Source organism: Procambarus clarkii, chromosome 13 (assembly GCF_040958095.1).
Source record: "Procambarus clarkii isolate CNS0578487 chromosome 13, FALCON_Pclarkii_2.0, whole genome shotgun sequence".
NCBI lineage: Eukaryota > Metazoa > Arthropoda > Malacostraca > Decapoda > Cambaridae > Procambarus > Procambarus clarkii.
In genome coordinates, this window is record NC_091162.1 from 11,585,705 (window position 1) to 11,600,861 (window position 15,157).

A 15,157-nucleotide genomic window follows, 5' to 3' on the forward strand; every position below is an offset into this window, starting at 1 on the left:
TATACAGGCATACCTCAGAATACGAGTTTAATCCGTTCCTGGAGACGCCTCGCATTCCGAAAATTCGCATTCCGAAGTTAATTTCCCCATAAGAAATAAAGGGAAATGAATTAATCCGTTCCTGACTACCCCAAAAACCCCACATCAAACTAAATTTTTATACCTAATTTACCTAATTCATCTAAATAAACCTACAAAACTATGTTCCAGTTATTACTTACCTTGCTGTCGAGTGCTGTAGGCGTATGGAAGATGGTGAGGAGGGGGGAGGAGGAGAGGAGTTACTGTTTGGAAGGGGAGTCCCCTTCCATAATCACATCAGGCAGTGAGGACCTTTCTGGTGTGCTCTCCCTGGGACGTTTACCTGAGTGCCACTAGGTCCTGGTTGAGGCTCACTGCTCGATTTCCTCACCACAAATCTGTCCATGGAAGCTTGCTTTTCCCTTCTTCGCAAGCTGTCTCTGTAGTAAGGCATCACATTGTCATTGAAAAGATTAAGACAACGGCCTACTACAGCTTTCTCTGGGTGAGTCTGTTCAATAGTTGTTTGAATCTCTTCCCACATCTGACACACCTTAATTACTGCAGAAGGGACATTCGCTGGTGCTGCTGCCACCTCCTCCTCCACTGCAGAATCATTCGCTGCTGCGTTGGCTTGCTGTTCCTGTTGAAGGGCTAGGAGTTCTTCGGTGGTCAGTTCTTCGTTGTGTTCTTCCACAACTCCTCCACATCATCACCATCCAATTCCAAGCCCATTTGCTGGCCTAGACTAACAATTTCCTCAACAATAGGCGCATCATTTATAGGCTCAAACCCCTCAAAGTCTAGTTCTCTCACACCTTCAGGCCACAATTTTCTCCAGCCAGAGATCAGGGTTCTTTGAGTCACTTCTTGCCAGGCTTTGTCAATGAGTTTTAAAGCACTACAAATGTTAAAATGCTCTCTCCAGAACTCTTTGAGGGTGAGGTTTGTGGCTTCAGTCACTTCAAAACATTTCCGGAAAAGTGCCCTTTCATAAAGTTTCTTAAAATTCGCTATGATTTTCTGGTCCATAGGCTGAATTAGAGTGGTGGTGTTAGGAGGAAGGAATTTAACTGTGAGGAATTTATTGTATCTAGGCAACAAATCATCTTCCAAGCCTGGAGGATGAGCAGGAGCATTGTCAAGGAGAAGCACGGCTTTGAGTGGCAATTGTTTCTCCTGCAGATATTTTTCTATGGCAGGGCACAGCACTTCATTCACCCACTCCGAAAAAATAAGCCTAGTCACCCATGCTTTTTTATTAGACTTCCACATCACACACAAATGGGTTTTTTTGCACATTATACAGTTTGAAAACCCTTGGATTTTCAGAATGATACACTAGCAAGGGTTTAATTTTCAAATCGCCACTCGCATTTCCACACAGCACAAGCGTAAACCTATCTTTCATAGGCTTGTGTCCAGGCAAGGATTTTTCCTCCTTGGTAATGTATGTCCTCTTAGGCATTCTTTTCCAAAACAGTCCTGTTTCGTCACAATTAAACACTTGTTGCGGTAGGTATCCCTCAGCCTCTGCAAACTCTTTAATTCGTCAATAAATCGTCCAGCGGCTGGTTGTCTGAGCTGGCTGCCTCCCCATGCCTTGTAACACTATGGATACCACTTCTCTTTCTAAATTTTTCAAACCAGCCCCTGCTTGCCTTAAACTCTTTCGTATCTGCATCGCTCGTTGCAGGGTTTTCTTTAGAAGGTCTTCATGCAATACCCTTGCTTTCTCACAAATAATGGCCTCCGAAACAATATCACCCCTCAACTCCTTGTCGTGTATCCAAATTAATAACAACTTTTTCCACTTCTTCAAGTATTTGTGGTCTTTGTGCCGTTAATGTTCTTACTCCTTTTGCCACTTTAGCACCCATAATCTTATTTTTCTTCTTAAGTATAGTGCATATTGTTGATGTGGCTTTGTTGTACTGCCTACAAAGTTCAACAACACGTGTACCGTTCTCATTGCTTCCGAATGATCTCTTGGTTCTCCTCTATTGTCATCCTCACATGAGCTTTCTGGCCTTTATCCTTACCACTGGCTTTCTTGGGACCCATGGTGAGATATATAATAACAAATTGTATAGACAAATCACCAAAAATCCAACAAAACACTGAAAATCCGCGAGAAGAATTGATGTGGGGGTAGTCACCGAGCGCGAGACAATGGTAAACTGAGGGGCGGCGGGGCAGAGGGGCAACGATCGCCGAACCACCACGCGCTAGGTCGGCCTGTACGCGTATCAACAAACTCGCGTCCCGAAGTAACCCTCGCCTTCCGAGACAAATTTTTGGAGTAAATACTGCTCGTCTTCCGAAAACCTCGCATACAGGGACACTCGCATTCCGAGGTACCACTGTATATATACATGCAATTGACGATCACAAAATACTGATCATTTGTATGCGGAAAATCCACAAAAAATTGGAAAGAAACATAAACGTTTCGGCCGTTTTACAGCCGATGTCAACACCAGACAATCAGTCTGGTGTTGACAACAGCTGTAAAACAGCCGAAACTTTCATCTTCTGTTCCAATATCTTTGTGGATTTTCCACATACAATATACATACATACATACATATATATATGGGGGGAAGGAGGCCTTGGGTTTAATTGCAGCCATATTCTATTGCACAATATGTGTATTTTATTTATAAGGTCAAAGGTGACAAATACTTGAAATGTTGGAGTACAAAAAAAAAATAATTATTGGAAATTCCTATAAAAGTAGCAATACAATTGTTAACTAACCTTGACTGTAGTAGTTTTTTGAGTTTGAGCATTGACTCTTTCCACTAGACTAATGAGATCATTTTCTGACAGCCTGCTACCGATCTGTCCTGAAGTTGCCATCTGAACAATAACAGATTCCATTTGTTTTCCTTTCTCTGGCTTTGCCACCATAATAGTATTTACTGTTGAAAAAAGTAAGATACTGCATTAATATGTATATAGAGGAGGCGGCATACTGTATTATCAAGCATCCATAGTAATTTAGGATTACAGTATTGCTTTAAAATATGATTGCCAAAAAATGTGAATGCAAGATTAAGCATTTTTGTAAAATTATAATTGTTAGTTTTCAAAATAATAAAATGAAGATACACTTAACTCCTATTTATTCTTCCTCCTGTTGGTTCTGGGGATCAACATCCCTAAGGCCCGGTTTCTGACCAGACAACCTTTTTTTTTTTTAGGGATATTCTTGCATGGGCCCTAAGCCCAGAAACAAGCCACTAAGTGTTGCTTGTTTCTGTTTTACTTGGGTGGAGTATGTGAGTACTAGTACTTATAACTCGTATGGTCGCTTCAGTAAGATTTTGTCCCATGTGTTTAACAACTTCTTCTGATCTGTTGAATCTAAGTTGAAATCTTAATGGGTTTGTAACTGTGCACTGTGTTTGATAATGTTCCAGTGGTCTGTCGGGCATTTCTCCACAGTGCTGACATTTCCTCTCATCTTCCGGAACCTGTAAGCCTATTTCCCATTCACATGGGTATCCAAGCCTGATGCGATGTAAGTGTACTTCTGTTGTTTCTACTGCTCCCTTTCATCAAACTAAATGGTTCGTAGTTGGTCGAATTCTTGTACCAACCCACAGATCCTGATGTTGCAACTGCTGTGTTGTGGTCACTGTACATCTTTGCATTGCTCTGTTTCTAATTACTGTCTTAACCCTTACACTGCTCAGGGGTCCTTGGGACATTTACACCCCTGTGCGCAAGAAAAAAAAAAAATTCAAAAATTTTTTTTCATCTTCTAAACATGTTAATTTGTGTCCCCTGAGCACGGGAAAAATAAAAAAAAAAATCGTAGGTGACATATTTTGGGCGCAATTGACGGAGGAAGTCTGGCAAAAAGTGGGCGTTGACAGAGTGGTTGTCAGACCCGGTCAGCGTCACCCGCGCTGACAGATGGGAGTTGCCACAAAGATATTATTACCTAATTGTTTCAATGTCTCCGATTGATTTTTTTTAGTTTTTTGCAGTAATATTATTCAATAGTGTGTATTGTAATATATTTATATAATAAAAGTGGTGAATAATCGCTATACTCAAAAGTATGATGTGCATATTAGCGATTCAATTATTATGTTTATAAAACAATAAACAAATAGTTTTGCTGCTATTACACTCTATACACAAGTTATATATAAGTATCTGCATGTTTTGGTCACCATAACGAACCACTAAGTTGGTATTGAGAGTCGAAAAGCAACGAAGAGTTACCTCCACACACCAGCCAGCCACTCGCTGCCACTCCCTCAACACACGCACTAAACTTTCTCCCCCAACAATACCAGTTGTGGTGTTATTACACTATATACAGACGTTATATATAAGTATGTATATATTTTGTTCACACACAACTGTACAGCTAAGCTGATATAGTTAGTTCAGGCACTAAGAGTCGTCACTATACACAGATGGCGGCTGGCGGCTCCCTCACTCTTTCAAGGTCACACGCACTAAACTTTCTCCCCCAACAATACCTTTTGCAGTGTTATTACCTATGTACACATATTATATATAAATATCTACATGTTTATGCACCGTAACTGTACACCTAAGCTTATAGTGCGCCCAAAGAGCATAGTGGCCACCCTCTAAACAGCTAGACAAATCGTGCAGACGACGTCACCTTCGTCACCCATATGGCTCCTCCCAGCATAATCCTTTTGCTGTTATTACACTAATACACACATTATATATAAGTATCTACATTTGTGTTCACCATAGAGAACCACTGACCTGGTATGGTGAATGCAAACAATAACAGCTAGCCACACAGTCAGTAAACGATGCTGTCTCCCTCCGTCTCTCAGCATCACTCCTCCCACAGCGCTAATTATTACAACAATCCTGCTATTATCACAACCCTGGTTATTTATATCACAGTCATGGGTCATCTGTAATACTGTCATCGCTAAATAATAACAATTATATATTTATTTTGACATTTTTCGGCAATGCTGTGGTCACAAGCTGAACAGCAATGCTGTTCGCTCATGCTGCGTGCGCCGGCCTTGGTTGCTCCAACAGTACTGTGCCTCTCACACCTGAGAATATTGCCCACGATTTTTTTTTTAAATGGCATCTGTTTACAAGAGCCCTGAGGAAGCTACTGTGAACCCCGTGTAGCCGCGGGCCATTTGAATCAGGCCTGGCACCCTATGGCGTATATATACGCCATGCGCACCATGGGACATGTTACTCAGGGCGTATATATACGCCATGCGCAGTTTAAGGGTTAATCTGTGATAGACTCTGTGGTATGTAAATGTCTACATTTCCTCTCATAGTTGCAAGTTTTGCAGCTTCATCTGCAATGTCATTTCCTGTTATTCCCACATGACTTGGCACCCAGTTGACAAGTACCCGTTGGCCCTGTCGTTTGAGTGTTTGCATTAATGCTATGACATTTGTGATCAGATAGATGTTCCTGGTTGATGGTCTGGCCAACCGAGCTGTTGGATGCAGCTGCTTATAGTCTGACGAATGATTTACAGCCTGGTTGGTCAGCTATCCTTTAGAGGTGTTCATAAAGTTCTCTCTTGAACACCATGAGAGGTCAGCCAGTTGTGCTCTTTATATGTAGAAGGAGAGAGTTGAATAGTTTTGGGCCCTTGATGTTGATAAAAGTTCTGCCAGTTTGCCTATTGCACCTTTGCTTTTTAACAGGGTTATTTTGTACATTTTGCCATGCCTACTGGTTTCTTGTGGAGTTATTTGTGTGCCGATTTGGAACCAGTCCCTCTAATATGTTCCAAGTGTAAATTAAGTCTCTCTTGCCTGTGCTCTAAAGAACACAGGTTTAAAAATTTTAAACGGTCCCCAAAATAGTGATGTTTTATTGAGTGGATTTGGGCAGTAAAAGATCTTTGCACATTCTCTAGGTCAGAAATTTCTCCAGCTTTAAATGGGGCTATTATTGAGCAACAATATGCCACCTTACCCTACCTTACCTTACCTTGAGGTAAGGTAAAGTAGCATATTGGTAGGGTAGTACACTGGCGTCTCAGCACCCTAGACACACCAGTGTACCCTAGAGAGCAGTGGTGTCTGTATAATTGGTATGGCATCTTTCGTTCGTTTTCTTTGCAGTTGTTATAGCTGTTTTATTATGGTCTTTAACATTAAAGTGCGCATCACGTCATATGACGTGTTGGACGTTGTTCCAGTCAACTGCGCATCACGTCATATGATGTGTTGGAGTACCACGCAAGATTTAAACGACCCGCGGATACACGGGGTTTACCACACCTTCATCAGGGCTCTTGTAAACAGACGCCATTTTTTAAAAAATCGTGGGCCAAACTCCCAGGTGTTATTGGCTTCAGTATTGAGTGAGCAACCAAGCCTGACGCAAGCAGCATGAGCTAACAGCACTGCTGTTCAGCTTTTGACCACAGCATCGCCTAAAAATGCTGAAATATATTTGTTCATGCTATTATGTAGCGATGATATTATTACAGAAGACCCCTGACTGTGATAAAACTGACCAGGGTTCTGATAATAGCAGGATTGTGGTGATATTTAGCGCTGTGCGCCATGGAGGGAGGAGTAATGCTGTGGGAGGGAAGGTGGTGGCGATGTCTTCTGACTGTGTGTGGCCAAGCTCTTCAATGTCCAAATTTCCACGCGAAAATTATACGGTGCTATAGATGAGAGGAGGTACAGCATAATAACTCTGGAAATTTTTTAGGGGCAAGCAGAAACCAAATAGAACATACATGTGAGAGAGGAAGAGGCAGACAAACATTGCAGGAGCACAAATGGGAAGGGAGAAATGTACAGGACTAGACTACAATTCGTCATCAGGCACACTTATACTACACTCCCCAACCCCACAGAAACTACTACACTCCACAGCACTAGTATCCCTACCAAAACTGAATGAACCATTGCCTAAACAGAACATCCTGGATCAGCGGAAGAACTACCCAAACCCACCCGATGTTATCTTAAAGTTATCTTGAGATGATTTCGGGGCTTAGTGTCCCCGCGGCCTGGTCCTCGATCAGGCCTCCACCCCCAGGAAGCAGCCCGTAGCAACTGTAACTCCCAGGTACCTATTTACTGCTAGGTAACAGGGGCATCAGGGTGAAAGAAACATTTTGCCCATTTGTCTCCACCTCCACAGGGGATCGAACCCGGAACCTCAGGACTACGAATACGAAGCGCTGTCCACCCAGCTGTCAGGCGCCCCGACTGACAGCGGGGACACACACAATAAGGAATATCATTTATATTTGCAAACATACAAGGCCAAAAGTTTGGCAGGATTTGTTGTTTCTTCCGGTGAATGAATCTATAATTACAAATGACCTTTAACTTCTGGTTTTTGTAAGATACAAAGGAGAAGATAACATTCTAGAAGGGATTTTTCCTTTGTAATGTCCTGTCAACTACCACTAATTTAGAAAATACAGTAATGTTAAGTACTGTTTGTTAAAAAACAAAAATCCAAGAAATGTGACCCCTGATTGGTTTAACCATTTCTCAATTCAAATTGTAAAGTTCATCCAGGATAGGGCTTTTAACTTGTGCATTTTCCATAAGATGTGTAAAGAGGTGGATCATATCACCATGACTTTCCATTTCGTTCTGATGCCCATTGCCTCTCTCGAGAAAAGATTCCACTACGGGTTATCAAGCTAAAAACTTGATACTTAAACTTTCCTACAGATGCGAGAAGTCAAAACTTTTAGTCCAACTTTAAGAGTAAAGCTGGTCTGGCTCGAAACTAATAAGGCTCTTCATTTTCCAACAATACAGATTTGAACACAAATTTTTAGGCATTTTAATGATTCAGATTAAAGCAAGGAACCACATGCATTTGTCCAACATAAAATCAAAACTCAAAGAGCTTACCTACAAAATAAAGCAGGATCTTGGTAGCAATTAAAGATATTCATGAAGTGACAAAAGTAGATTTTATAATAAAGTCACATGCTAGCAAAATGAAATCAATGGTTCACAATTTATACGATTTAAAGGTTACTGAAATTAATTCAGTGTATTTCTATTAGTTTTATAAAGTCTTTTAAAAGACTATACAGAACATGGAATATCAAAATAGAGAATTAAAATGACTACAAGAATACTGTGCTATATATTATGCACCAGCCTTTTGAGTCATCACCAGAAAGAGATTGTAAAGTACTGTATTTAGTGTCACAAAAAAGAAAACCCTAGGGAAACTAGTATAGAATTCTAATTGAACTGTGTATATTATGTAGAATTTAATGTGGTCTATTTAACTGCATAGAATGATGTCAAACATAATTGAAATCCAGCTTTAGAAATTTCAGAAGTAAGTAATTATCAAAAGAAGGCACCAAACCGGGAAGGCTATGTAGCACCATCAAATACGCAAAATAATCAGAGGGCGCTAAATATCACCAAGGATGCCAATACGAGAACAAAAACGCATAAGGCGAACGATATCAAAAGTATCCGAGTCACCAAGAATTCCATCGAGGGACAGGTGACCGCGAGGGGCGGTCGGAAAGCAAGACACACGCTCGTCCTGGAAGTCAGGACATTCAAGAAGGACATGCACGACCGTAAGAGGGACAATGCAACTAGGACAATAAGGAGCAGGGCGGCGCTCCATCAAGTGACCATGGGTTAAGCGAGTATGGCCAATACGCAACCTCGCCAGAGCTGTTTCCCACCGCCGGTTACGGTGGAAGGAGGACTGCCACGAGGAAACACAACATTTAAGAGTACGTAGCTTGTTACCAGTAACAGACAACCAAGAAGCCTGCCAACGGGTAAGGACTGAGGAATGGATAACCGGGTAAAAGTCGGAATACGGAATGCCCTTACGAGAGATGGGACAAGAGCGGACAGCTTCCTTGGCGGCAGCATCCACACGCTCATTTAAAGACACACCAATATGGCTGGGAACCCAACAAAACTCAACCGACTTAAATTTACTGTGAACGAGAAACAGCCAGAAATTTCAGAAAACTCATCTTCATCCCTTAGTTATTTTAACACTAGGTAAAGATAAATTCAACACAAATACTGTATACATACATCTTGCTCTTGCTTGCTGATCCAAAACCTGGTTTAGAAGACCATTGATTGCCTGCTGCTGCTGCTGAATCATCTCTTGCTTCTGCTGTTGGCCCTGCAATGCAAGTTACTAGATTTAACAAATACAGAGGAACCTTGGTTAACGAATTTAATCCGTTCCAGCAACCAAGCTCTTCACGTGAAACATTCATCTTGCGAAACAAATTTCCCTATTTAAAATAATGGAAATACATTTAATCCATTCCACCCCGAAAAACATCAATATGAAATTGATGTTTTTGAAATCCAATATGAAAATATTGGATTGAAATCCAATATGAAATCCAGAGCCTGCAGGATTCAAGTAAGGGCAGAATTTCTGGTTGCAATTCTTTTAACCATGTCATAGCTCAGTCAATTAAGGCAGCGTCTGGGATCCTCTCGGACGTAGGTTCGAACCCTCGTCACAGCCCTTGTGGATTTGTTCATTTGATGCATCACACTATTGTGATTTCTGTATGTAAAGGCAGTTCCACTGCTATGCAGGGGATTCATGTGACAAATAAATGTCAATGTGTGAACCATCGCTATACTCAAAAGTATTGTGAGCATATTAGTGATTCAATTATTATGTTCATAAAACAATAAACATAGTTTTGGGGTATTACACAATATACACAGGTTATATATAAGTATCTGCATGTTTTGTTCATCATAACAAACCACTAAGTTGGTACTGTATTGCGAGTCAAAAAGTAATGAGGAGTGGCTGCCACACCAGCCAGCCAGCCACCACTCCTCCCTCAACAACACCTCACTCATCAACATCCTCCTCCCATCATACTGTTTTTGCTTTTATTCACTATATACAGACGTTATATATAAGTATCTATATGTTTTGTTCACCATAACTGCAACTAAGCAGGTATGGCGAGTTCAGACCAACACAGGTCGCCACACACAGCTGATGCTCCCTCCCTCCCTCACTGATTCAAGGCCAGACGCAATAATATTCCTTCTCCAAATATACTGTTTGTGGTGTTATTACACTATATAAACACGTTTATATATATATTTTATTATTAGTATATTTTGGTAGCAGTCTCAAGTAGACATATATTATTAAATATGACCGAAAAAGTAAGATTAATAATTCTAACACGAATTTTCTCGATCTTTCTTATGTTTCTTTTCACTGTTGATGGTAATTGAAAAAATTCTCCAAAATTCATTTTTATTTCTAGTCTGACGCGACACTCGAACGCGTTTCGTAATAACTTATTACATTTTCAAAGACTTTTAGTTTACACACACACACAACTATTACCTGCAAACACTAAACAGAGTTCTTACTTATGCTATGATTTAAACAGCTTTCATTTTTCATTTTATACCCGCATTTTGGGTGAGGTGATATGTTACAACAGTTTTGGATGAGGTGAACAAAACTTTCAACACAGGATAGAACACGAAACAATGGGTATTGGAGGTAAGAATGGAAGTAATTGCAGAGGGCCTATTGGCCCATATTTCTTGATGCTTCTATATTGGAGCGGAGTCTTGAAGTGGGTAGAATATAGTTGTGCATTAATTGGCTGTTGATTGCTGGTGTTGACTTCTTGATGTGTCAAGAAGTCGCAGATGTCAAGCCGCCTGCTATCGCTGTATCTATCGATGATTTCTGTGTTGTTTGCTAAGATTTCTCTGGTGATGGTTTGGTTGTGGGAAGAGATTATATGTTCCTTAATGGAGCCCTGTTGCTTATGTATCGTTAATCGCCTGGAAAGAGTTGTTGTTGTCTTGCCTATATGCTGAGTTTTTTGAGGCTTACAGTCCCCAAGAGCTTTGAAGGCATAGACGACGTTGGTCTCTTTTTAAAGCGTTCTGCTTTGTGTCTGGAGAGTTTCTCATGAGTAGGCTGGCCGTTTTTTTGGCTTTATAGTAAATTGTTAGTTGTATCTTCTGATTTTTGTCTGTAGGGATAACGTTTCTATTAACAATATCTTTCAGGACCCTTTCCTCCGTTTTATGAGCTGTGGAAAAGAAGTTCCTGTAAAATCGTCTAATAGGGGGTATAGGTGTTGTGTTAGTTGTCTCTTCAGAGGTTGCATGGCGTTTCATTTTCCTTCTTATGATGTCTTCAATGAAACCATTGGAGAAGCATGGCGACCTGTCACCATACAGAAGCACCATACTGTCCCCCGAGCTCAAAGCGGCAGCTAAGAGCCTTCGTGAGAACAAGGAAATAGTTGTCAGGAGAGGTGACAAGTCGCCAATATACGTCATTCTTAAAAAAGACGAATATCTGGCGAAAATGAACCTCATACTCTCTGACCAAACTAAATTCCAAAGGGAAACGAAGGACACTACAGCCAAATTGAAAGCAAAGGTCAACAAATTGATCGAAACTGTGAAAGCCAAGAAATCCAGACTCCACCTGCCAAAGATTATTGGGGAATATAAACCTGGATACGCGTATGGAAATGTCAAGACACATAAGCCTGGAAACCCACTTCGGCCAATCATCAGCCAGATACCCACACCCACGTACAGACTGGCGAAACGACTCAACGGCTTGCTGACTCCTTATGTCCCTTGCGCCTTCAGCCTAAAGTCTCCAAAGGAATTTGTTGACTTACTGCAGGGAACACGGGGCCACAGGGATAAGAACCTTGTTGGACGTAGAATCACTGTTTACCAACGTACCTGTGGATGAAACAATCGGGATGATAGCGGACAGAGTGCTGAATTACATCATTATGGAATCAGAGATCACTCCCTGCAATACCTTCAGTCCTACCTTACTGACAGGCTCCAGTATGTTTCTGTGAATAATTCCATTTCTCCAACACTACCTATAAACATTGGTATTCCACAGGGCAGCATACTTGGCCCTCTCCTCTTTCTCATCTACATTAATGACCTTCCAAATGCCTCTCAACATCTCAAACCAATCGTATTTGCTGATGACACAACTTTCATTTTCTCCAGTCCTGACCCTCTTGCTCTAAATGTCACTGTAAATACTGAACTAAATAAAGTCCATCTTTGGCTAACTGCTAACAAACTCACCCCTAACATTGACAAAACTTTCTATATTTTGTTTGGTAATAAATCCTCAAATGAAATTAATCTAAGAATAAACAATAAACAAATCAGTAGTAAAGTTGATGGTAAATTCCTTGGTGTCCTAATCGATAACAAGTTGAATTTCCAGGGACACATTCTAAATACAGTATAGCAAAAAATGTTTTTAAAACTGTTGGCATTCTTTCCAAGATCAGATATGTACCTCGCCCTGCCCTAGTGACGCTCTATTACTCTCTCATCTATCCTTATCTCAACTATGGTATTTGTGCTTGGGGTTCTACTACCCAAAATCAGTTACGTCCTCTAATTACCCAACACAAAGCTGCTATTAGAACAATATCTAACTCTGGCCCCAGACATCACTTGGTACCCTTACTCAAATCTCTGAATATGTTAGATATTAAGTCACTGCACATCCTCTCTTGTGTACTCTATATAATTAAAACTCTGAATTGTAATGTTAATCCTGACCTTAAAAGCTTCCTAGAAGGTTGTAACAGAACTCATGGGCACCACACCACAAACAAAGACCTATTTGATATTCAAGAGTACGACTTAATCAAACTAGGAATGCTCTACAAATCAAGGGACCCAGAATGTGAAATGACCTTCCCAATCATGTCAAAGGTTGTACCTCTCTCAACCGGTTTAAGATGAAAACTAAGTACTACCTAATTAACTCCATGTAACCTACCTTACTTCTAAATGTCAATCCACCTTGAGGTTACCTTGAGGTGCTTCCGGGGCTTAGTGTCCCCGCGGCCCGGTCGTCGACCAGGCCTCCTGGTTGCTGGACTGATCAACCAGGCTGTTAGACGCGGCTGCTCGCAGCCTGACGTATGAATGTCTTGTGTCCATGTCTTACTATTTTTTTAAACAAAGCTGTTTGTTGACTAACTTGTATATTGGCTATTTTCTATCATGTTCCCCCCTTTTTTTTTTATCTTTTTTTTTCTTTCAACGCAATTTATACTTTAAGCTCAATTACTATTAAGTTTTAGTCTAAGTGTTTTTTATCCCCACCTCACCTTGCCTGAAACACTATGCGTATTAGTGGCTTTAGGTATTGCATGTAAGACCTCTATCTATAAATCAAACAATGTTTGTACTGTAATTCTACATCTATGTATGTACTATCCCTAAATAAATTATTATTATTAGTAGTAGTATATAATCAAATTGTTTAATAAAATATTGTTTAATAATTGTTTAATAAATTTAATATTTAATTGTTTAATAAAATAATTGTTTAATAAAATAATTGTTTAATAAAATAATTGTTTAATAAAATAAAATTTTTAATAAAATATTTAATAAAATATTTAATAAAATATTTAATAAAATATTTAATAAAATATTTAATAAAATATTTAATAAAATATTTAATAAATATTTAATAATATTTAATAAAATATTTAATAAAATATTTAATAAAATTTTAATAAAATATTTAATAAAATATTTAATAAAATATTTAATAAAATATTTGTATTTATATTTGTATTTTGTTGTGTTGTATTCCCAGCAATGGCTCTATAGTTATGAGGACATATGTTTGATAGTTTTTTGGAATGAGAACAAGTGCAAATATGTTTACTACAGATTGTAATACACAATGAAAGGGCCAAAGGGGTTAACAACGCTGCAAACCAGACCCGATAGGGCTGATTTCATTGAAATCTTTAAAATACCGAACAATTTGGAGGATATTGATCCAGACTTTTACTTTAAAATGGTCAGATGTAACACAGACAAAGAGCATTGGCTTCAAGCTTAACAAGTCACAATGTAGGATAATAAAAACAGGAGATTCTTTTTTACCTATAGTTATAAACCAAAGAAACTAACTACCCGCCAAAGATGTAAATACCAAAACGTTGCTGCAGGTTTTATGATTTTCAGGTTTAAGTACAAATCATACCAATACTTTTTGGAATATACCTCTCTTATTACATAAGTAGAACAATAAATATAAGCTACAGGATGAGAAATAAAAATTATAAGAAAAACAAATCCTATTTTGCCCAAAACATTGTGTATTAGTGGTTTTGCGAGAATGTAAAAATACCAATGAACAAATCCACAAGGGCCATGATGAGGGTTTGAATCTACATCCGGGATGACCCCAGACGTGCCTTAGTCGACTGTGCCACGATATGGTCAAAAGAATTGCAACAGGGAGTGCTCTGCCCTCACATGGGTCCAGCAGCCTCTCCGAGATACAGGGGTTTTATACAATTCCCTCATGCACCCGGGCTCTGTCAACCAGATGTTCTACCTCTTTGCCCTTACTTTAATACACACAGAAATCACAACAGTTGTGATTTCTGCCAATTTTTTTAACCATGTCGTGGCACCGTCGACTAGGCACGTCTGGGACCCTCATCACGGCCCTGGTGGATTTGTTCATTTGATGTATCACGCTATTGTGATTTGTGTGTAAAAATACCAACCTTATGTAATTTCCCATACCCGTTGTACCTTCTTGTAAATAAATATTATTATTGTCATAATTGGCAGTTATCCAAGCCAAGGACGAAAATATTAAATTATGACTATTTTGCTTTAAATTCTTCATGAACTTACCTGCATACCTTGCAGTTCCTGCATCCTCTTGTTGCGGATGGCCTGCAGCTCATCATCACTCATTATGATATGTGTGTGTGTGTGTGTAAGGAAGACTCCAGACAACCACGACAGTGATGCACAACTCTTAACTGTTGGATTGGTCGCTTACGCTCCGACCACGGACACCTCTGCTGGCTCGGCAGGTTTGGTGTTGGTCTCTCGACCACTTGATGGCTAGTAAAGCCACCATAATGTTATACCGTCTAACCAGAAAGTATATTTTAGTCCTGAACGAACATAGTCCAGGACTAAAATATACTCTCAGTGTACTGTGACAACTACATTAGAAATATTTCTAACTACATTACATACCAGAATATTGTGATAGAGGGTAGAGAGAATGTTAAGAAATTAGAAAAAATGGGTATAAAGTAAGATTCAT

The 15,157-nt window shown here is 39.7% G+C and overlaps 1 protein-coding gene across 1 annotated transcript in view; it reads right to left on the reverse strand.

Moving 5' to 3' along the window:
• Positions 1–14,937, reverse strand: part of LOC123757210 (programmed cell death 5) — an 18,925-nt gene extending 3,988 nt beyond the window's left edge. The window contains exons 1-3 of the mRNA XM_045740685.2: positions 14,734–14,937; positions 9,079–9,172; positions 2,782–2,945 (exon numbers count right to left, since the gene is read on the reverse strand). Coding sequence (XP_045596641.1) covers positions 2,782–2,945; positions 9,079–9,172; positions 14,734–14,796 — 321 coding nt within the window. The 5' untranslated portion in view covers positions 14,797–14,937. The remainder of the gene's footprint in view (positions 1–2,781; positions 2,946–9,078; positions 9,173–14,733) is intronic.
• Between the last annotated feature and the right edge of the window lie 220 nt (positions 14,938–15,157).